General features: G+C 47.2%; 1 protein-coding gene across 2 annotated transcripts; it reads right to left on the bottom strand.

The window, feature by feature from the left end:
* Positions 1 to 3,153: 3,153 nt before the first annotated feature.
* BRAP (BRCA1 associated protein) lies at positions 3,154 to 26,202 on the bottom strand. 2 transcript variants are annotated; one of them, XM_084820344.1, is made up of 12 exons: positions 25,877 to 26,202; positions 23,171 to 23,332; positions 21,909 to 22,113; positions 20,627 to 20,816; positions 19,148 to 19,261; positions 17,410 to 17,558; positions 16,920 to 16,995; positions 16,093 to 16,231; positions 15,187 to 15,296; positions 14,109 to 14,198; positions 8,198 to 8,301; positions 3,154 to 6,551 (listed from the first exon to the last, which is right to left on the bottom strand). In XM_084820344.1, exons 1-12 carry the CDS (start codon positions 25,956 to 25,958, stop codon positions 6,194 to 6,196), a joined length of 1,779 nt encoding a protein of 592 aa, XP_084676470.1. In that variant the 5' UTR covers positions 25,959 to 26,202; the 3' UTR covers positions 3,154 to 6,193. The 2 variants fall into 2 exon arrangements, with proteins under 2 accessions (XP_084676470.1, XP_084676471.1); XM_084820345.1 differs by lacking the exon at positions 19,148 to 19,261 and having other exon boundaries at positions 25,877 to 26,126.
* Between the last annotated feature and the right edge of the window lie 39 nt (positions 26,203 to 26,241).

Here is a 26,241-nt window from a genome sequence, read left to right as displayed (position 1 = left end):
GGTTGGACTCGATGGCCTTGTAGGCCCCTTCCAACCCTGCTATTCCATGATTCTATGATTCTAAGCCAAATTAGGCCCGTGGGCCAGAAGTTTTGCACCCCTGGTCTAAAACAAAGGTGAGCAACTTGTGGTCCTCCAGATGTTTGGCTTACAACTCCCATTAGCACCATTATGCAATGGTGAGGGATGATGGCAGTTGTAGATCAAGACATCTGGAGGGCCACACATTGCCCACCTGTGGTTTTAAAAAACCTAGGTTGTTGTGAAGTGCGAACTGGACTTGGTTCTGGCCAATGCCTTTACGCCCCATCTGGGAACTTTCATGGGTTCCCATGAAGAGACCATCCAGCCGTATGTCCTGCGAGACGGGGCCTTTGTTCCTCTGGTTGACTGTCTTTTACCTGGCCTGAGAGGGCGAGGCCCCAACCGAATCCAGCTGCAAAGGCTGCTCCTGCTGCGGAAGGTGCATCAGAGCCGCGGCTTGTTTAGGCTTAGTGGCTGGGGTCACCATTCGCTTTAGATGAGAGAAATTATTTTATTCCTATTGAAATTGTTTCGTATTTCATTTTTGTTATTAGCGGATTGTTCATTTTTGGTGTATGTTTGCTGTGATATCTTTAGTCTATTCATATAATTATTTCAATATTGTTATGACTTGTAATTGTTAGTTGTCTGGAAATGTTGCTGAATTGTGTGGGTTTTTTAAGAAGTTGTTGCAAGCTGCTTTGTGGTTTTACCATGGAAAAGCAGCATACAAATAAGATGATGATGATGGAAGAAGGGTAGAAAAAAATGTCTTTAACTAAAGTTGCCATCCTGGGCTCACCTCACTAGGCGGCTTGCTCGATCAGTGACAAGGTTAACAAGTTCCCCTCAGCTAACTGAATTTTTTTTGTATTGGCTGGAAAACTACTTTTCAAGCATTTGGCCTGAATCAGAGGTGCACAGAAATTGTTCACCACAAGGCCATCCTGACCAAGTAACTTTTTAGCTAGCTAGCACAAATTTAAAATATTAAACAATTAACCACTTGATCACATGTTGGTCTGTGCTCTTAGCAAAATAGTTTACACTGACAAGACCCTCAGTAGAATATACCTGTGTTTTTTTTACTTCTACGTAGTATTACTGTGATAAAACAGAAAGAATCTATCATATCATTTATTATTTTATTACAGAGAGCTTCAGGTACACAGTAGTATAGCAATGCAATACATAGTTTTAAAATCATTTAATGTAAGGGTAGTAGATCTATTTAAATGTAGGGCCACCACCAATAAGGCCCTATCTATGGCAGCTGCCAACTTGCCATTTTGTAGTAGTGAACTGGAGAGCAGTCCCCAAGGCTGATCTTAAAGTCCTGAGAGTTTCATGTGGGTTTAAGGTGGTACTTCAAAGAGTCTGGTCCCCAATCCATTTAGGTAGGGTTTTAAACAAGATCAGCTTGGATGGCCTTCTCTCTGTCCCATCAGCCGGGACAGCTAGGCTGGTGAGGACGAGGGAGAGGGCCTTCTCTGTGGTGGCCCCACTCTGTGGAACTCCCTAAGGAACTCCGCCATTCCCCCTCTTTAATGAGCTTCCGCCGCGCATTAAAAACATGGTTGTTCAGGCAGGCACGGGTTAGGGTATTTTTTATGATGTTTTTAAGGTAGAATTTTATTGTTTTAACTCTTTTGTTGTTGTACATCGCCCAGAGTGGCTGGGTGACCACCCAGATGGGCGATTAATAAATTTAACAAACAAATAAATAAAAAAATTTAATGATCAAAACCAGCGTTTCACCTTGAGCCTAACAACAAATTGGCTAGGCAATGCAAACAATGCTGAATTGGTGTATATGGGCAGCCCATGTAGTTCCTGCTAGGATGATGTCAGCCATGTTCTGTACCAAGTAAAACAGCTTTCCCCAACCCGATGCCCTCCAGATGTGTTGGACCACAACTCCCATAGTTCCCAGCAATATGAGTTGGATGGTATGAATGGAGAATGGGAAGTATGGGAGGTGTCGTTCAACGAAACATCTGGAGGGCACCAGGTTGGGGAAGGCTGAAGTGAAGTTTCCAAACTTTCCTTGAGTGGGGTGGGGTGTTCCGATGTTGTAGTTAGGCCAACTGGATGACACTACGCAGAGAATCGGCATGGCTGTTGTACAAAGTAGCCCAATCCCTTGCTGCCGATGCCTCTCTGTAGCATCGAAAGGTTGTACAGTTGTTCCACTGGCCCGTGTCATATCAATATACTCTTTGTATTGCTCTCTTTGGCTTTTGTTGTGTGCATGTGCATCCCCCAGCCCCTTTTTCGCCTCGCGTAGAGCAGGGGTGAAAATAAGGTAGCTCTGGATCTACAGCTAGCTCTCTGGATGATCTGCACTATATCAGCAAGGATTTCGGGCTCCCAACTGTTTAGCAGTAGCATTAACACAAGGATTCTCCCCCCCCCCGCCCCCAAACCTGTCTCAAATGAAGAAAGCACGGGCTAACCAGGAACAGATTTTTGTGCAGAAGAGCCATTTCAATCAGACTAATAAAAAGCAGATTCAGTAAAAAGCAGATGGGGGTGGAAAAGGTATTTAAAGCTCTTTTAAAAAGTAAACAGGGAGGGAGCCAAAAGTACTGGTCAGGAGGGAGTTCCAAAGATGGGGCCTTTTCAGTGGTGGCCCCACATCTCTTGTGCTCACTAACCTGATTTTTACAGTGGGCCTATAAGCAGGGCCTCTGTGGCCAACCTTAAGGCCCGCAAATTCATCAGTGCCTCTTCACCTGCGCTCTCTAAGCAAACAAGCCATGACAAGAAAGAGGAGATAAAGAAAATCCTCTCTGTAGCCTAGCAAAACAACCCATGAATAACCCATTGATTTTGGGTTCACACATGACAACCCATGGTTTAAACAACTAAAGAGTTCATAACCCAACAACAAACCATGGATTCTCTTTCTGCATTGTTCATGGTTAAAAAAAAAAAAGTTTGTTAGTGTGTCTGGGTTTGCACAACACAACAACCAGAATTCAACAACCCATACCGTGCATTAGTATTGTGTGTGAACCCAGCCACTACCTCCCTCCAGCCACAAGCTTGCTACTTCATTGTACCACCCTCTGTGTTATTCTAGATTAGCAGTCCTGCTATCCAAACACACATTACACACACAAAGGCCCTGGTGCATGTTTTATCCAGTTTAATATATTCTTGTTGCAGATGTTACAGTAGAGTTTGTCTTTTTAAGAACTATACATCTATGACTGTTGCTCATGTCAGCCAAATTCCAGCTTAGCCTTTGAATAAATAAGAGATTGCTCCGAGCTAAGCAAAGGCTTGGCAGATTTATCCGTGTTCATATTCAGTACACAAGTGGCATCTTTCAGTTGCAACCAAAAGCAACTCTCCTTAATTTAAACAAGAATGACATATCAATATTTCAAAAGAAATGCAAGACTTCTCTAGAAACAATCCAGATCTTGATACAAGTGTAATGTGAGAACAAGCCCCTAAATGATGCTGAGAAGAGCCTGGGCTTGCATTGATCTCACCATAGTAGCAGCCTGCTAACAACAGATGCCCTGGTAAAAGTATACCTTTGGAGACAAGTTGGTGCTTCCAAATTCATTTGTGCAACATGGATTAAGTGGCTTGTGAACTGTAGAGTCTTTTCCACCTGAATTTCCTTCGCCCTGGATGATTTTTTTCCCCCTGTTGCTAACACGCCAATATCGCACTAGCTTCATTCTTACTTCAGGGGAACAGGGGTGGGACAAAAGGAGGAGAACCCTAAGAGGACACACAGAGTATAGCAAAGCAAGACTAACCAGTGCAAAAATAGGTTCATATGAAAAATAGCTTCTATAGGAGACAGATACACTGGCCATTTTACTTCATCAGAGCCTCTCCGTGCAACACATTTGCACAAAATTTTTGTTTTTTTAAAGATCCATTTGTGCAACAAAGGTTGACCAAGTAGTCGTAGCAAGGAACTCACAAAACAGCGGCCAGGTTTGCTCAGAAGTGTAAGCCAGGATTCTGGCAAATAGTTTGCTTAGTGTCATCTGAACCCGGTATCCTGGCTTGTTGCTCCCAAACAAGCCAGAATTTATAAGCCAAGGACAAACCCTGATTTGTGATCCTGGCTTATAAAAGGAGCAACATGCCAGGATCCTGGGATTCACACAAGCTAAGCAAGCCATTTCTGGTTTGTTTAGCCAGCAAGAGGAGTCAAGAGGGAGTGAAAGGGCTGCATGAGCCAGCACGCAGTTTGCTCATGGTAAGCCAAGCTCCTAGTCCATTTGGTGTACTAGGACACATCTGTTGGATTCAAGGGCCACGGACTTCATGAAGCAAGCTTGATAAAAGCCTGGTATTGCAGCCTGTGATGCAGCGAATTTGACAAGCCTGTATTATGAAAAGGCAAAATTTTAAAATAGTGAGCCCGCCAAGTATAGCTAGTGAAAACTGTAGGACTCTAGGCTAGTTTATTTTTACCACAGTTCTCACATGCACCCCCTCCCCTTAAAAAAAAGTTAGCTGAATACCACTAATGCCAAGATCTTGCCCACTGGCTCTCATTTGTAGTGCTCATTATATCTACTACCACAGAAACAGAGCACTTCTCCAACTCATCAGGGATCTAGGCAGCTCTACACATTTGCAAGACAGCAGTGCCTGCCACTAAGAGGAATGCTGCTACTGATCTGGCTAACGTTTGGCTTAGCAAAAGCCTTCACCTAAGGAAATCTGTCCTTTGCAAAAAGATCCACAGCCATGTTCATGTTGCAGGCAGGAACAAGCTGAAGTGTGCATCTCAAGGGCCAGGCTGTTTACAGCAGCCTTGGATGACGAGGAGGTGTTCGCACATCATGCTCAAGTAGCAAACGGATGAGGCAGGATGCATGTTTAAAATACAGGCACTGGAACTAGGCAGGGTGTCTTCCAGCCCCTTGCTGGTCACCTCTGCTTGGCATCTCCCCGAGCAGTTTTTAGCTTTCAGATCTCTTCCATCTCAGGTAAGAGGCTCATTTTTCAGAGCCCGCTGAAATTCCGCAACCTCCCCTAATAGCTAAACCAAACTGACCCACGAATTAAAATAGCCAGCTCCCAAGGGCCCTTTTTGCACTTATTTTCATGAAGTGTTCCTTGTGAGAAAGGCTGATTTGGAGCAGAGAAGCGGGCGGGTTAAACCTCCCCCCGACCACAACTTCCAAATGCATTGTGGGGAATCCCACAACAGAAACACAGCTTGGGATAAAGTAGGGGCTATGAAGTGGAGAAGCAGCAACTTGGGAATGAGGTAAGTGCACACGCGGGCCTCTCTCTGCTTCAGGTCACCCCTCCCAAAGCGGCTTTTCTGACGCAGGGTGGGGAAGAAGGGGGCACCAGGGCTTGGTTCCATGTGTTCCCGTGTAATGCATAGACAGGTATCAAGGCGGGGCGGAGCAGCTGGCTGTAAAGAGGCAGAAGAGGGGGCTTTTGAAAGAGGTCCGGGAGACAGGGTGCATAACTCAGTCGGCACTGCCCATGCACCACCCTCAGCACAGCACAAGGAACAGGGCAGGCTTCAGACACAGGCCTTGCAGAGGAGTGGAGAGGCAGCTCTTGTGCCAGCAGGCAGCTCATGCAGCAACACTCCTGGCACAAATGCTTTGCAGCTGTGCTTCACCTCTGTGCCTAGCTCGCAATCCTGCTGCCCTCCGAAAGACACCTCCCAAAAGGAGATGGTCTGCATCCACTTTGACCCAGGCATCCCGAGACAAAGAGGAAAGCTAGGGCCTGGGTCTACCTCCTGGCTTATGGAAAGAGACGCACAGCTGCAGCCTCCCTTCCCACTCTCCCTGAAATAAACCTAAGGCTCTGTCGTCGTTTTGGTTTTTGCACTTTTTAAATAAGATTTCAAGCAAACATCTAGAACCAAACACAGTGTTCTCAGGTACACAGCAGAGAAGAGGTTAAATACGGTCAGACAGCCAAAGAGGTCACTACATGCTTCCTAAGAGTAGCTAGCTAGCAGGCGGTGGGGGGGGGGGAGACTTAAGGGTTGCCCATCGCTGTGGGTTAGCACACTGGGAGGGGATCGGATGTGGACACTGGTAATTGATCCCTTGCTAGACTCTTGTGCCTATTTTTGCCTGGCAGCCGACTCTCATTCTGCCCTCGGCCAAGCCCCTGTGGCCAGTTTCGGTAAGGTCAATTCCCTCCTCTGCATTCCTCACTTGCCCCTCTTGCCTCTACCCTTCCGGGAAGAAGGCTTCCCTGAACCCCCCGCCGAAGAGCTGGCTGACGCCATGGCTATATTGATCTGTCCATCTTGGATTTCCTGCCTAGTCTCAGCAGGGAGGTGGTTGATTTTCTGCTGCGTCTCCAGGTAGAACATGACATCCCGGAGCTGCTCCTGGATCTCTGTGATCTGCAGGTCCTTCTGCTCGCATGTCTCCTTTAGCAACTTCTCCTCATCCTTCAGCTTGTTCTGAAGCAAGATCTGGTTGGCTCGCAAACACTTGTTCATTTCCTGCTCCTCCTTCAGTTCATTGGTGAGCTTGGACACCTTGGTGCTTAGCTGAGTGCATCTGAAAGGCAGTGAAGAATAGGAAAGAACATTAGATTAATAGCCCTTTCCATCAGCTCCAGGCAGGTAATGGATGCAATAGCCCTGGAGGAGATAATTACTTCATCAGGAACTGAGGTTTGAGCTATTTAAATCCCTTGCAAATGTTGTGGGATCTCCAAAATTGCAGGTCTTACAAAAAGCGACTGGGGCATTTGGGGGGTTGCAGCCTATCCACCAGGGGTGCAAAACCTTTTTCAGCCGGAGGGCCAAATTCCACTTTGGAGAAACATTCCAGTGGTGGATGGGGGCAAAAATACAAAAAACTCCAAGAATACCAGCATCTTTTAGCTTAAAGTTCTTCCTGCCAGTAACTAAGCCTCAGAAGAGGCATTTCAATCTTTAAAAATGGGGGGAAATATGAGGAAACCACCAAATGATTGGTTGTTGGGGGGAAGGGGGGACAACCATCTGAGAAACCCTGGCTGGGAGGATTTGGTCCGCGGGCCCCTCCGCTGTACCCAGACCCCTCCGGGACTCGGTATCTAACTCCTATGAAGCATGGGTGGAACTGTGCCAGTTCATAGAGACTGTGTCCCTGTATTACAAAAATAGCTAACCTGTCCACATTACATGGGACTTAACCCCAAATTAAGACTACATGATGTAGTCAGGACCACAGGAGAAGTTTTGCTGTGGGAGTTTAGAATGGTGCGGTGCACTGCTGGCAGCCATCTCCCATGTAAATCATATGTACCAAGCTGTAGCAGTACTTTGCATTTCAGTTTTGCTGGGGCTTAGCACAGAGGGTGCCGTGTCCCTCACTCCTGATGTCAACTTAGATGTGTCAGGGTGGACACTGAGCCCATAAAATCCCAGAGTAGCTCTGATTCTGAGGAAGAGCAGTCGCTCCTGGGAGGGGAGCACGCTCCTCTTTCCCAGGGCCAACAGCTGTCGGAGATTCCTCCCACCAACTTTCCTAGCTTAGATAGCAGTCCAGGGAGTAACGGAGCACGGATACCAGACTTGGTGGACGCAGACGCAGAGAGCGGCGCCAGATGGAGGGCGCGGAAAGGAGGCGTAGTGCCCGGTTGGCGCGCAAACAACGGCTGCGCCCAGAGGATCCAAGGGAAAAAGGGAGGGACTCCCCCTAGTCCTTAAGTTCAGGGGTCTGCCAGTAATTCCCTTTCAAACGGGGACCAACTGTTCCAACTTAGGGCATAGATACTGTGCTGCTCAGATCTAGTTGCAAACGGTATAGTTGTTAAGTTGTAAAAGAAGAATAAAGCTTTGAAAGGAATCCCTTTGTCTGTGTCTGGACTTGGCTACTGGATTAGACTGAGAGAGGCCTCCAAAGAGCCCCTGACAAGGTGTAGGCAAGGGCAGTGTAACGCAGCCTCCCCCATCCTGAGGCCCTCCAGATGTGTCAGGCTGCGACTCCCATCATGACAAGAGTTGCAATCCAACATATCTGGAGGGCACCAGGGTGGGGAAGACTGGAGGGCACAGATCTGTAGGGGGAAAGGTTGGGGGGCCAGGGTGGGGTGGAGGGCGTGGGGCGGTGGATGGTAGTTCAGGGGCAGAATCACTTGCATCAAAACTGGCATGCAGGATACTTCTTTACATACACCCATTTCCTAGGGGATGAACATGACATGAAGCACATACTTCCTTTCGACAGATTGCTTCTCCCTGAGTAAGTTGTTCAGTCTGTGCTCGAGTGAGTCGCATTTCTCAATGGTCTCTTTAAATTTAGTCTTCATGTTGTTAATCTGTTTTTTAAAAACAAAACACAAAGATAGACATTTCAAGCAGGCCAAAGTCCAAATGGGTGTTCTCATTATGAGAGCTGAGTGTTCTGGAGCAATTTCTAGACTTCAGCCACATCCTGAGGATCTGGAAATAAGTTTCAAGAGATGGGGTAGGAACAACAGAAGGTTGTCTGGAGACTCCCTCCCTGCTTCCTTTTTCTTTGAGTGTCGTGTCTTTTTAGACTTTAAGCCTGTAGGCAGGGACTGTCTTGCTTCACTGATTATATGTAAACTGCTGTGCTGGGAGTCTTCTCAGCAGGATAAAAATACTTTAAATAAACTGCTTCTGAGAATACCTGTGAGACGCTATCCCTCCCATTTCAAATGTCTACTGAAAACCCATCTTCACTGTGAAGCCTTGGGCGTAAACCCTTCGCCCACCCCACCTCTCAGTCCCCTTCATCTACTTCAACTAAGCTTACGAATAAAGTAATTTGAAATGAATGCCTGTCATCTTGTACTCTAAAGTACACTGACGTTTGATATGTAGCACCAACTTGACCTCCATCTTAGGACTACCTGCTGCAGTCCATGAAGCACACCTCAGAGGAGCACACTCTGTTGCTCCTGGGCAGGGCCTGCTGAACAAATGGAAGTTTGCTCTTTGTAAGGCCTGACAAATAATCACACGCAAAAGGCAGAAGTCCCGCACCTCCCTCGGAAATTAGGATAGCAACTTAGAACCAGAGAGTCAAGAAAAAGCTAGTGCTATGCACGGCCTGAAATTCTGCTACGGAATGGAGAGCTATGATGCTGTATGGATGCAGATGGGGAGTTGCTTAAACAGCCTTCCCCAAACTGGTACCCTCCAGATAGGCTGGACTACAACTCCCAGCATCCTGAGGGGAATGCTGGGAGTTGTAGTCCAGCCTATCAGGAGGGCACCAGGTTGGGGAAGGCTGCACTGCACTCACCCCGCTCCACATTTTTATTCTGCAGCATCACTGGCAGTTTGAGTAGCAGCTGTATTAATTTCAATACCAGAAGTGCCAATCAGGAAAACGCTCTGTCCCAGACTGCTGTGGAGCATGCCCTATTTGCCCGGCGTCAGACACCACACATGTGGCCACCTTCTGCTGGAAAGTGCATTGGGACTGGGACCTTGTGAAGAGCACTTCTGGCTAGGAAGGGCGAAGGCTGCACCCACCAGCCTGTCAGGCCCTTCCTGAACCATGACCCCGAGAAAACACAATCTTAAATGTGTGACGGCATGGGGGACAACAGGACAGACGAGGCTACGTGACGGGCTCACATTTGGGCCGTGCCCTGCGCTGCCCTGCCCTAGGAACGTGCTTTGTCCATCTGGGCTCAGCCTTGAATTATGGAGGAAGAGTGTGCCTCTGGGGATGCACAGAGTGCCTTCCCTTCACCCGAGTAAGGCAAGCCCCGATTCTCATGGAGCTGGGGTTAAAGGGTTAAGGCATCATCCCTAATCATCAACCATGCTGTCTGGGGATAATGGGAGAGGTGGTAAAACATCTTAAGGGAAGAAACTGGGTCAGGTTTCAGCTCCAGAAAAATTACTTCCAGCCTGGCTAGAGCTCCAGACCTCCTCTCCTAGCAGTTATAAACTTTGGGTATTGTCAAATCCCTTTGCTGAACTCATGCCCATCCATTTATGACAGGATACGCAAAACCTTGTCATAATTAAATCCATCTCCAAATAAAGCTTAACTCAGTTAAGATCGTTAACAAGATCCATTAAGATACACGCATGCGATTTCCTTGTTGCTGTGTGACGGAACGCCATCATATATCAGTAATAGAACACTTGGCTTATCTAGTAATAACTGTCACAATGTTGTGAGGTGTTTTATCCAGCTACTGTAAAAGAATATTTACATAAAAGCAAATTCTCTTGGTTCAGCAGATAGTGGGCAGAATAATAAGTAGCAGATTGTATCTGCAACATAATTGCATCCAGAGACGTTTCTGTTCATGTTGCAGAATACCTATGCAGGTCCCTTCAAGATATGCAGATGGCATTTCTTGGAACCTAAGCTCCAGAAAGAGCCTACCTAACTTTTTTGGGGTGTGTGCAGGGGTGTGTGTGTGTGTGTGTGTGTGTGTGCAGGGGGGTGTGTGTGTGTGTGTGTGTGTGCAGGGGTGGGGAAGAGCCAGTGCTCCTTCCTTGATTTTAGCATACCACCAGGAGAAGTAAAATCATTACTGTTGTACATTGCCCAGAGTGGCTGGGTGACTGGCCAGACGGGCGATTAAGAAATTAAGAAATAAATAAAATACATTAAACAAGGACTGCACAATCTTTCTGGGAATCATACCCAAAAAACCAGAGGATGATGATGACGACGGTGTAAGGACAAGAAACCTTCAATGGTTAAATTATAACTTGCCGATTTCTGACATCTGTGCCCAACCTGACCATCAGCTGTTCCAGCCAGCAGAATTTAGTAACACTAGTGTCTTCTGTTTCATTTAATCTGAACCAGTATTTCACATAACACAGGTCAACTCTAGAGGCAATGGATGGCAACCCCGGATTAGCCCTGAGAGCAGCTGCTGGTATCCCTAGGGGAGTCGTCCAATCATCCTTAATACATTTGTTCCACTGGATTTCTTGTTCTGTCTTTATGCCTTCTCCCCAGAGTTTGGCCCCATATAGAAATTGAGGCAATACCCTTACAGAACATGCCCCCCACCACCACACACACCACCATTAAGATAAGGTCCACTAGTTGTAATCTTCCACTGTCCTATTTTACTTTGTTTTTTGAAGTTGGTATATAGTCCTAGCAGCTGATAATTTAATAGCAGCAGCTAGCTGAAATTTCCAGGACAATCTCTCATCAAAAATAAGGCCCAAGTTTACCTAAGAGGCTGCACTTGTTCTAGCATTTGGCCATCAAGTTGCCATTTATATTCCTGGAATCTATTACCAGAGACCATGGCTTTGGATTTAGCATGACCAACTGCTCTTCCTTAGAAAGGGAGCCCAACTTAAGTAACGTTCTTTCAGAGCTAGGTTATTTAAGGATATGGGTGCAAGGTCATCAGTGTAAAGAAGCCACCAAGTTGCTTTGCAGGAAGGAGACAACATTCTGCTGTTTACATAAAAAATTTAAAAGGGCCCAAAATACAACCATGCTCTACCATCTCAATACTTGAATTGCTTGTGTTAAAACACTATTAGGACTGACTCTTACTTGCATGGCATTATTATGATGTAACATCTGTATAAGCCAGAAATAAGCATGAAAACCTTTTATCAATTTTGGTTGCAGACAACTTGTGCCAAAACCGGTCCCAGTTTACTAGATCAAAGGCCAATGTAAAATCGATAGACTTTTATCTGGGTCCTTGATTATTCAGAACTTACACTATGTAATGCATTGGCCTGGTCTATTGTACTCTGACCCTTTCGCAAGCCATCTTGCTCTTTGTTGACAATAGAACTTCCATTGTCCCCAAAAGCTGCAACTTTTGAAAGAGCCGGGCATATCCAGAATATATTAGATCACCTGACAGGAAAATGGATCAGTTGAATTTATGTAAGTGAGCAGTTTTGCTACAGTTGGGACTTATCAATCTGAATCTAATTTAGAGATTAATCACTGGTTGCCCAGCAGCAACGTATGGCTTTGTGTGCAACAATCTGCATTTTGCAGGTAAAATTGGAGCAAGGAAAAAAAGGTACCAGATTTCACAGAACTTGCTACAAAAAGCTGCCAGATTTCACAGAACTCAATGCCTTCAGTAGAAATCACAGCAATAAACCCTTAGATTGTGATGGTGTTAGCAGTTTTGTTTTTGACGGTAACTACTACATTGTAATTCTGTATATATTTAACCTGGGTCCTGAGCCTCACCAAAACAAAGGACAAAAAGCAGTTGACAGAAACAGAACTTGCTGGCATACAGGAAGTTCTGCTCCTCTTGGAATTCCTGCCCCATTCATTCCAAAAAATTGCACACTGGCCTTTTTTTGCTACAGTAAGCAAGTGGATCACATGGCTGTTTCTGTTGACATTAAGTTCTCAGTCACAGATAAAGCAAACAAGGAGAGAAATCCACCGCCAAGGGCCTTGGTTTCCTGCCCCACAAAGGGAGCGATGCAAGCAAGCTTGCTTCCTCTTTAGAGGGACCACGTGCCAAGAGGCCGACTCCATGAAGCAAGCAGGAGGTCGAAGCACCTCTTGGCCATTTTCATCACCGCCACAGGCACTGGTTCCCGCTTGAGGTCTGCGAGACTTACTTCTGGGTAGACATGCACAAGCCTTTCTTGTTCAGCCAGACTGCCCCAATGTGGTGTACTCCAGATGTTTGGGACCACAACTCCCATCAACTGAGCATGGTGCCTGGGCTGATGGGAGTTGTAGCCAAAAAACATCTGGTGGGTACCAGGGTTAGGGAAGGCTGCATTAAGATATAAAAGGGGGCTGCAGCACTTGTCGGGGGAGAAATTATGAATGGTTCGTTATATTGCCATTAAGGTCTCTACTTGGCATTGATGAGGTGGCTTTAGAGGAAGCCTTCCCCAGCCTGCTGCTCTTCAGGTGTTTTGGACTTCAACTCCCATCAGTCCTAGCCAGCATGGCTAATGGTCAAGAATGCTAGGGGAATGTTGTAGCCCAAAATATCTGGAAGGCACCAGCCTGGGGAAGCTTGAAGCAGGCTTGACAACCAGATCCTCGCACAATGTTAACTGACCAAAAACGCTCATCAGACAGTGGTTTAGAATTATCTAGTGGAAATGGCAATCTATTACCCCTTTTTTGTCCAATAGGAACTACCCAAGCTTGTACAGGCTGGACTAGATTCTCTTCTTGTGTTGTGGTTGACTCGCAACATTAGCGTGTACGTCAATGATCCAAAAGGCACAAGGTTTAGCACAGGCTACTAGTTCTATGTGCTGTGCAACATGCTCCTCTCCTCTTTTTCTGGCGCAATGTTGTTTTGTTCAGTTGATTATGTACATTTGTTGTAGGTCGTGTTCTTCATATTGTACACCGCCTAGAGTGTACAATAAATCTAATAAATAAGAAATGCTCCTCTCAGTGCAGGACATCCAAGTGATGGGCAGTTCCTCTGCCCCAGTGGGTCTTTAGGGGCAGGTCATGACATTTCAGGCTCCTCTGGCATTAGCCACACTCGAGACTGATGTAAATGTTGCCCCAGAATCTGATTAAGAACCACTAGGGAGCTATGGGGATGCCACCCAAATCTAGGGGGTCAGGCCATTGCCTCCCAAAAGTCTTCCCATGTTTGATCAGCCAGGGCTCTCAGAAACAGAAGACAAAGTGGAGGGGTCAGATTACTATCTGGGGAAGAGTTGAGCATAGTTTGCTCCTCCCTATTTCAGCTGGAATTCTCATGCCTTGGTAGCTAAAGCAGCCCCCTAAACTAGTCCCCCACCCCCCCACCAAGAAAAACAAGGAGGTTCCAGGAGCACTTCTGCAGTTCAAGTTCCAGCGACCACTGGATCCAAGTGTCTACTTCTGAAAGAGGTTGATACAAGTACCAAGCGATGAGTGGACTGAAAACAGGTCACCAGGGAGTGTGCGGGGGAGGGGGGGGAATTCCCAGTACCACACAAGAGTTTAATGTTTTGCCTCAAGACGCAAAAATCATGCTACTACTCCCTCTGATGGATGCTCCTGGAGCTGCCATCAAAGGTGAAGGTCTTGGGAGTTACTTTCCCTTAGGAACACACTCCCAGAAGAGAAAGAGAATCCAGCTGTCTTGCCCAAGGCCCATGCCGTAGCTGCTCTATAACCTATGAGGGCTGCCTCTGCTAACCTGCCCCTTACCTCTTCAGCTGTATCCTTTTCTATTCGGACAATCTTGTTCTCCCAGTAGATGCGCTGGGACTCCAACTGACTCGTGAGCAAGTATGAGTACTGCATGGGGGGGCGGGGTGGAGAGAAAACAAAGCGGTCACATGGTGCCAAAGGTGAACGTTTGCAGGGAGAGCCCTTTCTTCCCATGGAACAAGAGGAAAAATGTCCTAGAAATCCCCAAACTGAAACTGCTGCAATTGACAAGGATGTACTCCCTCAGCCATCAGGGGAGCTTTTCAACCATGCTACCTTTCCACCATGGCACATGCGTTTAGGACACCGCGCCAGCAGACAAATGCCCATCTGCTACGGCAGAACACGGCCTGGTCCCAAGCTGGATAGGGCTTTAGAAGTCATAACTAGGGATGTCAAAGGAATCCCCAACGGAATCAAATGAGTTCTCATTTCTAGGAATCCGACCCACAGATTCCACAGTGGACCAGCTTTTCCTGAGTCGCATGGATTCCTCGGACTTGCAGATTATTTTTTTAACTTTCTGGAATTTTACGCAAATTTACTTGTAGAAAAATATGTAAAATGAAGAACATTGGCTGAAAATGTCCATTTCCCTCATAGGCTAAAGCATGAAAATGCACATCTGGGGGGATTTGTGCATTTTCACAAGAGCGAATTTGCACAAATTCGGGAAAAAGGAAACAATCTGATTCTGTCAATGAACGGATGATGGAACGAAAGGACCTGACAGTCTGCGAACAGCAGTCGGGATGGATTTTACAAAATCCATACATCCCTAGTCATAACCAGAGTCTGCTGAGATACAGCCCAGTAGCTGGTGAAATTGATGCCACAAGCGAGTCACATGCTCCCTCTAACTGGCCACAGTTAACTGTCTGGCCACAGCATTCTGGACTAGCTGAGTCAGCCTTCTCCAATCTTGCAGCCCAACACATCAAGAGGGCACCAGGTGTGTGTGGGGGGTGGGGCGGGGGCTGCCCCAGGGTGTGATAAACTCTCAACAGGGCCCTGTGAAGTTAGCCGGAGAAAGTGACCCAAAGAAGAGAGGCCAGGAAAACCACCGCAGACGTACCTCTAGTTGCAAGGCATCAATCTTCTCCTCTTGACATATGTCCCCCTCACATTCGTACTGAACTAGCTTCCCGTCAGTTTTGCTGGCCACCAGCCGGTGGACGTAATTGTCTAGAGAGAAACGCAACAACCTACTGGCCAGTGGGTAGAAATTTCCCTTGGATTTAGAGTTACAGTCGATGCAGAAAGTTGTAAAACAAGCTGGAGCATAAGTGGGTCAGCTGCCAACTCCACCCATGCCCATCTTGCCCCAGAAGGTTTGTGATGGGAGAAAAAGCCCCATCCTGTTGAGCTCCCTGCAGGACGAGTGCTCAGCAACTTCCAATCTTGCCCTACAGGAGACAGGACCTGGAGAATGAAGACAGCCAGACTGCCAGGCCTCCAGCACGCTTTAGCTCAGCCGGCCCCCTCCTCCATCTTCCCACAGAAGGGATGCAAGACCTGGGACTCTGGTGCTTGTGCTCCCACGTGGCTTGAGATACAACCAGGGAGGGGGGGCTGTAAATAAATGCAATCTGCTTCTTGCACACGTCAGTGGCTGAGCCTTCCTCTCTGAAACTGTCCATCCAGTCTGAGCCACGTACACTGGTGGCAGACCAAATGCTTTACATGCAAGCAGTCCCAGGTTCATTCCTCACCATCTCCAAGCAAGGCTGAGAAAGGCTCCTGTTGGAAACCCCGAGGAGCCGCTGCCAGTCAGCGCAGACAACCCTGTGCTCAAGGGACCAAGTGCCGCTCCCCAGGTTCCTAAGGAAATGGCTCTGCAACTAAATCCTTCAGCCAGGGGCGGGGAACCTCTTTCAGCCCAAGGGCCAAACTCCATTCTGGAGAAGCTCTCCCTGATTCAGCGCGTGCTCTGAGGCTCAGCCCTGGCTGTCCCCTACGTAGCCCAAGGAAGAGGGAATACCTCCAGCATAGTCCCAGACTCGGTGATTGGTCAGCTGCATGGCGTAGGTGTGCTGCGTCTCCTCAAAGTGCTTGTAGGCGTGCCGGCTCACATAGCGCCCACATCCGATGTGCCCACATATTAGACATATCCAAAGGTTCTGCGGAAGAGAAGGAGTGACAGAGCTCAAGCACAGAGGAAGAAACCCTCAGGTTGCGATCCTCTGCATACTCACCAGGAAGCAAGCCCCACTGAACAGTAGGACTTGTGGCTGAGTAAACATGCTCAGGATTGCATTATCAGACAGCAGCAGTAATACTGAAGTTCACAAGAGGAACACAGACACTTGGCATTGGCCAGGGGCATTCTGGGACAGGTGGTGGGGACCAGGCCTGACTTGGCTACCATATGCATGAGTCATTCATGATCGAGAACAGGGAGGAGACCATGGCTCAGTGGCAAAGCCCCTGCTTTGCAGGCAGAAGGTCCCAGGTTCGACCCCTGGCATCTCCAGGTAGGGCTAGGAAAGAAACCCGCCTGAACCCCTGGACAGCCGCTGCTGCCAGTCAGTGTCGACAGTACTGGGCTAGATGGGCAGGGGATCGGACTCAGCATAAGGCAGCTTCCTATGATCCTAAGACATACTCTTATTAAAAAAAAAGAAAAAAGAAGAGGAGAGAATGAAATCCCTCCTTACTTCAGCTCCTCTTCCAGCAAGACTGCAAAGCACATTTAGGATTATTTAGACTGAAGTGAATGGGTTGATCTGTATGTGGTCCCCATGGTGAAGTTAAGTCTCTCTCAGCAGAGAAATAATGGAAATCCCCCCCCCCCACCTGCTCACTCACTTCTTGGACTCCACATTCAAAGCACTTGTTCTCCTCCACAGGTTCTGGCGTCTGACAGTACCTGCACACAGGACACCTGGAAGACTCAGAAGAGAGGAGACATTGTTATAATCTAAGCCTACGAGCAGGGCTAGTTTTGTTTTTTAAATTTTAGTGTCTAGTGATTTTAGACGCTTCACCAATAACACAATTAAGATCAAGCCCAAGATTAGGAATATAAGACAATTACTAGAGAGATGAGACATGTTAAACCAGGGTCAGCAGGTCCCCGCAAGCACACTTCCAGCACACTTTTTATTTAGCCTGTAGGCTTCTTTTGTAAACTCTGCTGTCACTTCTAAAAGCTTCTAGACCCCATGCAGCCAGGTTTGAAATGGCACTTGCATGAAGCAAACCATCCTAGGTGTTCAGCCTTCTGACAATTATACCCAACAGCTTACTTGCGCTCCCTCCCTCCTACACGCACGCAAATATGAAGTGAGCATCTTACGTGGTGTCTTCCCATCGTTGCAGGCACTGGCTGTGGAAGCTGTGATTGCAAAGTGTGGTGAGAATCCCGTTGACAGATTCATCCATCCTCTCCAGGCAGACAGTGCACTTTGGAAGCTCAGTCAGGTCCATGACAGGAAGGCTGGCCCCCTTCAGAAGGAGAAGGACACAGCCTGGTTAGCCAACGTGCCAGTCAATGACAGGTGCCGGTCATCATGCACTTAGATTTGCAAGGTGCTTTACTGCCTTTTTCGTTGTCCTCTGAACAGCCAGGAGAAAAAGGAAATCTTGACCCCAATTCCCACTTTACAGAGGCCAGAAGAACTGCCATGGTCATCCACGACAGCAAGCAGAGCCCCATGGGGCCTCAAAGGTCCCAGGCATGAGCCAATTTCATCAAATTCAAGAAATAGACATATGGGCTGGGATTCCATGTAGTACAATGGAGGGAGACACAAGACAAACCTCACAAAAATGGGAACACAGATGTGAAGATGACATCTTGAGATGCCAAGAATAGAAACTACACGTAATCTGCATTTCTAGAACCCTTTCCACATTGATCTGCTATGGATTCTCACTTGCAATGAGCAAGCGCCAGAGGTCCATTGAGCCTCAACATTGCCCTAGCCCACCAGTGGGCAACTTGTGGCCCTCCAGATGTTTTGGTTTACAACTCCCATGATCCCTCACCATTGGCTATGCTGGCTAAGGCTGATGGGAGTTGTGGCCCTCCAGAAGTTACGGCCTATAAGTTGCCCACCACTGACCTAGCCAAGCAGCATGAACAGCCTGGCAAGGGCTCAATGCATTCCTCAGGTTGCGTATTGCAAAGAAAGAATGCTAACAGTAGAGGACATTGTTGTTCAAAATGCCTGACCTTCATTACTGAACTTCTCTCCAAGGTTCTCCAGAAGACATCTCAAAAGCCACTGGACTAAAGCATCAAGCGACAGGTACTAAACTGTGTTGTTTTTAAAAAACCCAAATGGGGACAAGATCTTTTGTAGCGAGACCCATCCATAACCCCTGTTTAAAAATCATGAGATGCAGCATCCGTTTAACTGAAAGGACCTGAGAGGGTAACAACGCTCCCGAAACCCTTCAAGGAGTTCAGGACACGGGAAAGAATCTGTACCAAGGTGATGGGCTTGAGGAATTTGGCCCTCTTGGTCAGGCGCTTTAGTTTTCAGAAATAGATGACTTAGGGTGCAATCCTATGAGTTGCACCCTGGGTACTGGAAAGCCCCTAACTCAGAGGCTTATGAGTACCCTACGAAAAGAGGGAGCAGCCTCATGCCTCCCTCTCTGCATTTTAGCTAGATAGGCAATTTTGCCTGTCTAGCGGAGGCTTTGGGGAGGGAAGGAGGCTGGGGCAGTGACAGGAAAAGGTGTAAGGCAGCTGCCCCGGCCTCCTCTCTTCCCCTACCACAGGAACGTCTTTTTCCCACATCTCTGCGCTCCGTTTACTGAGTGTGGAGAGGCAGTTGGTGTGGTTCTCTCTGCACTGGTTATGAAGGGGAGGGGGCAGGGAGCGCCATTTCCTGGCACCGAGGACTGTCTTCGAGTTTGGAGCAAGGAAATAAAAAAAATCCTATGTTCCCCAGACACTGTCTAGGGGACACAGGATTGCTCCCTTACAGATTTCGAATGAAAGGTTTTAAGACCCAAGATTGTGCGTGCTGGAGGGGAGGATGCTGAACTCCCCAAAAAAGCTTGACAAGAGAGAAGAAACTTACATCGTCCGACTTGAAGACCTCGGCCCTTTCCACGTAGACCAACTGGCAAACGTCCTCCTCTATGGAGTTGAACTGCCGGCCATTGCAGGCCACATAGAAACTATCTGCATCTGCCTACAGTCAAGCCAGAGGAAAGAGGCTGAACAGTTTTGATGGATTGAACGCAGGCTACCCTAGGGAAGAGCCAGACAGCAGCATTCCCTTGAACGTACCAGCACTAATTAGGAGACAAGTAGAGAGCGCATTTCCCAGGCCAGTGTCATTCGCACAGCCTCCCTTAGGAAAAAAGGAGCCCTGTGTTTAGGAAGCAACTTTCTAATCTGTACGGTTTGCACATCCCGCCTTACACAGAAGGCTCAGGACAGGCTGCAAACCCAGTACTGAGAGCATTATCTGTACAGCAACTAGATTAAGCCAGAGTGAGATATTAGATTTCTAGGCACCAGCATCAAGCAAAGTACTGGCTTCAGGTTTCTAAAGGCTCCTGTGGTTTCCCAGACAGGAATACCACCACACCCCTATAGATTAAATCCTAATTTCACATACACACATGCAAGCCCTCTGTGGCTTCCCTGGTCAAATAATCAGTTTTTTATCTTAGAGAACTGATCTCTGGCTCCCTTGCTTCTTACCACTTTAATGCTCAGTAAGATTCCCCCCCTGCCCCCCACTGCCTGAGACATTGCTTCAAGCCACACATACAAACTAAATCATGCAGACAACTGGGAACTGTTTCTGCTACAACCGGTAATTGCAATTCAGGGCCATTTGGAGGAGGAAGTCTGACGGTTTCAATCAGCAATTGGATACGAGGCCAAGTGTCTCCAGACAAGAAAACCTGGTGAAAAAGGAGTTGTACTTTCCTGTAAGAGCCAAGTCCTCCCTTCCCCGCGGAGTGCAGGGAACCATGGATTCCTTCCTACACCTCATTTTATCCTCTCAGCAACCCTCTTGATTAGGTTCGACCAAGAGAAAGGCTGCCCAAGGTCACCCAGCAAGCTTCATGGCTCAGCAGAGGCCTTAACATGAGTCTCCCTGGTGCAAATCGGACACTTTGGCTGCTCCAGCCCTTAAAATAATCTCACAGAGAGAACCCATAGTGGCTCAACTTTACAAACCACCTAAGCCTGCATAACAGCACCTGAGCTAATGTGGTCTCACAGAACTACGATGGCCTCAGTGGCTCTGGACTACATTAAAATGCTTCATACGGGCAGTTTTACTGCTGGATATGCCTCAGTCGCCAGTGACACCTGACCAGCGGTCACTCAGTATTGAAGTTACTACTGTTATCCCTGGGGTGCAAGTGTAGATGCACAGCACGCACAACTCTAGAACTACGTAATTCCTTCTGTCCTCATGGGCAGATGAAATAGCCCAGGCAGAGCACTCTTTTCAGAGGCCTAAGGACCTGTCTACCTGGAGAGAAGAACCTGTTCTCCCCTCAGCCAAAGCAGCCGGTCACCTCTGAGCTTTTACCTGCGTACTGAACTTGATTAGGGCCATGTATTGATTCGGGGTGGAGTCTCGGATGATCTTCATGTGTTCAATGACTTCATAAAAGGAAGCCACAAACTTCATGAGGTCATGACTGGTCATCGTGGCAGGGACGGTGAGAATGCAGAGCATGGCACTGCGCCGCACATCTTCTTTTAAGGAGGTCATCTTGCTGCAGAAGACAAGCATTATATTGGTCAGCAAGTTCACCAACATGTTGAAAGCCCCAACCCGACAGTGTCAGCCTAGATGTAAACCAAAGTAGATTACAGTTCATTTGAAGACTCCCATTGCACAGCTTCGTACAGCAGGATCTTCTGAAATAGACATGTACTACCAAAGCTATGGACCACTGCTTTCCTGGAGAACTGAATACCTGATCATTTCAGTATTGGTTAATGAACCATACCAAGCCTGAGTAACTGTGTCACAGCAGTGATCTTCAAACTATGTTCCAGGAAAGCTCATCTCAAGCTCCTCAAGGAGATCAGGAATAGCAGATAAGCTTCCATGGAACAGAGTTGTGAGCTGATTTTCCTCTACAGTGTGCAGCACCAGCATGGACCAGCTGGGGCACATTCGATTCATGCAGGCCAACATAGACGCCCAAGAAAGCTGGCCAGGGTCCTTCATGAACCAGTGGGCATCCTAGAATGTCCCAGAATCCTCTTCAACACATCAGGGTTCCTAAGCAGGTAACCTGATGGGGAAAGAAAGTCTCCTGAAGGAACTTGTGGAAAACCACTACTCTAAAGAATCTAGCACAAGTCTCTGCTACTGAACATCATAGATGCTGAATCAAGTCATAAGTTAAGATTTGAATCTACAAACAGGGAGGGTCACCCTGCTAATATGCCATTTTATCTCTTCTGCTACAACGTTTCATATATTATATTTTTTTATTGCTAACCACCCTGACAGCACTGCTGAATGGTGGGATAATAATTAAGTCAAAGAGTCGCATCTTGTTCCTAAAAAATCCTAGGAGATTCACATTCCACAGCATATAGGCACCTGCCTTGTACGCCATCCATCTAGCCCAGAATTGCCAACTCTTGACTGGCGCTGGTGGATCTCTCATCACCTACTGTCCGATTCATTCCTTTAACTGGGAAAGTTGGGGATTGAACCTGGGATCTTCTGTATACAAAGCAGCCACCCCACCTCTGAGCTGCAGCCCTTCCCACTAACAGAGCAGGAGTTTCACAGTAACTGTACATGTTCAGTTCCTTCAAGGCATATGAGGAGCGATGCATTTTCTTACTTTGTCTTGTAGAGGTGCATGATGCCATGAACTATTTCAACAGACGGATTTCCACTGAAAAAGGAAATCTGGTCTGGAAGCTGCTTCGAAGGGGAATCCGGTGCTGTCCCAACAACCCCACCACTTTGGCCATCATGTTTACTTCGGTCCTCAGAGGAAGAAGCCTCAGAAGCTTTGCCTTCTTCCATCGCTGCTTCCACTTCATCTTTTTGATGAATCGAGAAACAAGCAGGTTAGAAACTGCCTGCATGAAGAATTCAACTGCATTTCGAAAAATGTTTTCATATGCAATCAAAGGTATCAAGTCACAACGTAGCCATTGGAAACTGGGGAACGTGATACTTCCAAGCTACACGTCACAATTTACTCACTCAGGAGCATTTCCAATAAAGTTGGTGGAATCAATTTTGAGATTTTTCTTTGAGCAGGTGGCTTACAAAATGGCCATCCAGACTATTTAGACTATAAGGCCATCTACAGCTCATCCCTATGCATGGTAACTCAAAAACAAGTCCCACTGTATTCAGTGGGGCTTACGCCTGAGAAAGTATGCTTAGGATTGTAGCCCTAGCTAGCAGCAGCATGGTGGAGAAGGCCAAACAGACCCTAACAATAAGAGAAACATTTCTGTCAGGTTTGACCACTATCACTAGAAATGTGCCATTGAGGCTCTGGATGCTACAAAGGCAGTGCTTCTGGGCTGCATTTCAGATGTACAGACAATTTTGAAACAACATAATCAGGAGAGTTAATTCCTGCTCATTTATTCTTCCTTCCTCCTTCCTACGTCCTATGACCATAAAATCAATATCCAGACGTCAGTTCCAAGAATTCCTTGAAACTCTGCCTTTAACAGCTCTGCAAACTAGTCTACGAAAGTTACACGCTCACAAGACATTTTACCAGCCTTCTTGCCCACAAGTAACTATGCATTTTGGGGCACATCCATGACTATGAGAAAAGAAAAAGAGAATGAATTTTCTACCAGTTTCCCAAAAACGTTTCCCTGTTCGGTCATTTAGATGCTGCTCTTACTTGACACAGGGACCAAGGCAGTGGCTGTTGATATGCCTGATTTAAGAGTGGTCCAACCAATGTTTTGTTAAGTCGTAATGAGACAGCTTACACCATCAAATGTGCACAGCTGCCTTTGCCTAAGAGCCCCCCCCCCACCCCTAACAGCCACTTTTGTAAGCTGTCTAAAAGTATATTTCTTGTATTTGTTCTCTGTGTAGAAGCTCAGAGTAGCATTTTAGAAATACCTGCATCAGGCTTTATAGTCTCAATGATCATATCTGTCATCTCCCTGCGGCCAATGTGCTGGTGAATGATAGCTGCTCTCTCCACAGGTGCCTTTCCTTCCAAGGAGGCTGTGGCAGCAGCTAGTGATTTCTCCTGGATTTCCTCATCAGACATTTCAGTGGCTAAGCAGAAACAGGAATTTATATCATTATAGCAACTACCCACAAGCCAGAGCAAAACAAATGAAGCCAAACAAGACCTGAAACCTGAACAATGACATCGATTAAAGAGGCACCAGGCTATTAATTCATGAAGATTCTTAATGTTTTCCTTCCTCCACTTCACTCCACATGTTCATCATTTGAGCTACAACACACCTATGACCTAGTTTAGCTGTTGTCACAAGCAATTAAAAAATCAGATACAAATCAAGACAGGAAACATAGTATTACACACACACACCCCATAGCCAGCATAACACAAGTGTCTGGCTTTTCCTGTTAGAATAGAATAGATTTTTTTTAAATAAATCCATCCCTCACCTCGATCATCCGAAGTCAGTAGTTTCTCTTCCATTACAATTAGGGTGCGATCCTATCCATGTTTAGACAGAAAAACATCCTACAACTTTCAGCATTTTCCAGCCAGCATGGCTGGCTAAGGAATGCTGGAAGTTGTAAGACTTTTCCTGTGTAACATGTGTAAGACTGAACCTTAAGCTGCGTATTATGGAAGAGCATTATTTGATGGGGCCTCTCTATGACACTTCCCCCTCATTCTCTGTTTCTGGTGCTTCCCCCACCCCATTTGTCATTACAAAGTTATTAACGCTTGGTCACGCACATCAGTGCACACACAGTGTATGGAAGTCAGGAGTCCGCTTTGTCCCTCCCTTTCTCATATTCTTCTACATGTCACAGATGAAAATAGTGACAACCTCTGTATTTCTAAGCACCTGCTCTAGAGAGAATCATTGACCTAAGTGCACCTCTACACCTTCAAAGTACTATTGCACATTCTGGAAGGGCTCTGCCTTATGTGGTATTCATGTGCTATACAATACCCCTCCTTACACCATCTTCTGAAGGAAGGCTTGTTAGTAAGCCAACTGTAACACCTTCCTTTGCTATAAAGAGGATCTAAGAACACTTGCTTGGGCGCAGAGACCTGTTTACTTTAGACTATGCAACTCTAATGCACTACGTACACCGAGAGCACTGCAATAGTAACTGCAATATCAATGTTTAATCTCACGACGGGTACATTTCTATTTATTATGGAATAGCTACAGCACCTCAAGAACATTCAGCAACGTTTAGTACCAAAATAGGAAGTAAAAAGGGATGAGTACAGAAAGGAAATAGAAAAAAAGCTAGCAACTCAAAAAGCAAAACAGGAATGTACAAAGTAGACATTAACTCTCAGACTGCTACTCCACCTATATGTACCATCTCTCCATGACCTCAAACAGAGGGACATCTTCCTCACCTGCTACACAAGGTCTCGTAACTAACCAATATTATTTGGGTGTACTGTTTGCCTTTAAAAAAAAGTATATTGCTTTGAGCTTTTTCTTTATTATAGAACACCCCAGGAGACTTACGGCTGAAAGGTTTTAAATTATTTATTACACACATTGTTACTAAGCGTGTTTCCAGGAAAGGGTTTTTATGACGCTATCACCCTATCTCACTCAAGGAATTTTACAGGGGGTCCAGATGACGGTCTCTCACTCATAACCCTCCCGTGTTTTCCAAGGCTTCTTCCAACTCTTCTCTTACTGATAAGAACCCATTAATGAGAAAAAGCTGGAATAACTGCACAGTGCCTTCTAACGTGTAGCACTAGAAGCTCTCAGTCTGAAAGCGCCCTAAGAGCACAGTCTAAACATGCATAGGATTGCACCCTAAGCCTCCTGAAAACATACTTGTTCACCCAGCTTTTTCTGGCTTGTAATTAATTGCAATTAATCACATGCAGCTCCACCTTACTGCTCCTTCTATTGCTTTGTATTGCTCTTGTAGCCGAAATTGCTTTTAATAGTGTATTTAAATACAATGTTAAATATTTATATGTAAACCACTTAGAGATTTTGTTATATTAGGCCGTATATAAATATAAATAAATAATAATAAATAAATGCACATAACCAAAATAGCCACACGTTCTCCCTAAACAGGGCAGCATACGGTTAAAGGAAAAGCACAAAGCAGTCAGGCAGCCTCCCCCAACCTGGTGCCTTCCAGATATTTTGTACTACAACTTCCAGCAATCCTGACCATTTGCCCTGCTGGCTAGTGCTGGTTGAAGTCCAAAACATCTGGAGGGCACCAGATTGGGTCGGTCTGCAGTAAGGCGTAAGCCTCACAACACAGGAGCCCACCCGGCCACGTCACATGCACAGACCTTCTTGAACGTTTAATCAGCTTTCCCCACAAGTTCGTGCCCTCCAGATGCGTTGGAATGCGGCTCCCATCATCCACAGCCAGGACCGGCCGGTGGCCATACCTGGCTGGGGATAATGGGAGCTGTAGTCCAGCATACTATCGGCAGTAAGGAAATGAACCGTGAGTCATGAGCGAGGGGCGGGAGCCAGAAAGCAGGGGCAAGAGGAGGCGCCAGCCCCCTCCTCGCTTTCCCCCCACCGCCCCCTCCCCAATTCCCAGCCGCCCCCTCCCCAATTCCCAGCCGCCCCCCAATCCTCCCTCCCCTCGTTCCTCCCTCACCGGCCGCGCTGTACGGGAAGCCGCCGGGCACGGGCGAAGTCTCGGCCAGCTCCAAGCGAAGGACCACCAGCGACACACTCATAGGGCCCGCCCTGATGGGGCTCCCGGGCCTGCGGGGCCCTAGCTGGGGTGGGGGAAACGGGGGGAGGACAAACGGAGTCGCGAACGCGCCGAGCCCGGCGCCGCAGCTCAGCTCGACGCCGACGCCGTTGCCTCGGTATTATGAGCCACTTCCGCCTCCTCGCCCTCTGACCGTTGACCTCTGGCGACGCGCGCGGGCGGCGGCGGCGGCGGCGGCGGGAGGGTCACGCGCAGGCGCCGTGCGTGCGGCGCGAGAGAGGGGCGTGGGAATTGCCCGGTCACGT

Source organism: Heloderma suspectum, chromosome 13, assembly GCF_057233095.1.
Source record: "Heloderma suspectum isolate Gila_16-S chromosome 13, 16-S_ref, whole genome shotgun sequence".
Classification (NCBI taxonomy): domain Eukaryota; kingdom Metazoa; phylum Chordata; class Lepidosauria; order Squamata; family Helodermatidae; genus Heloderma; species Heloderma suspectum.
The sequence above is the reverse complement of the archived record's forward strand: the minus strand, read 5'-3'. Positions and strand labels throughout refer to the sequence as shown.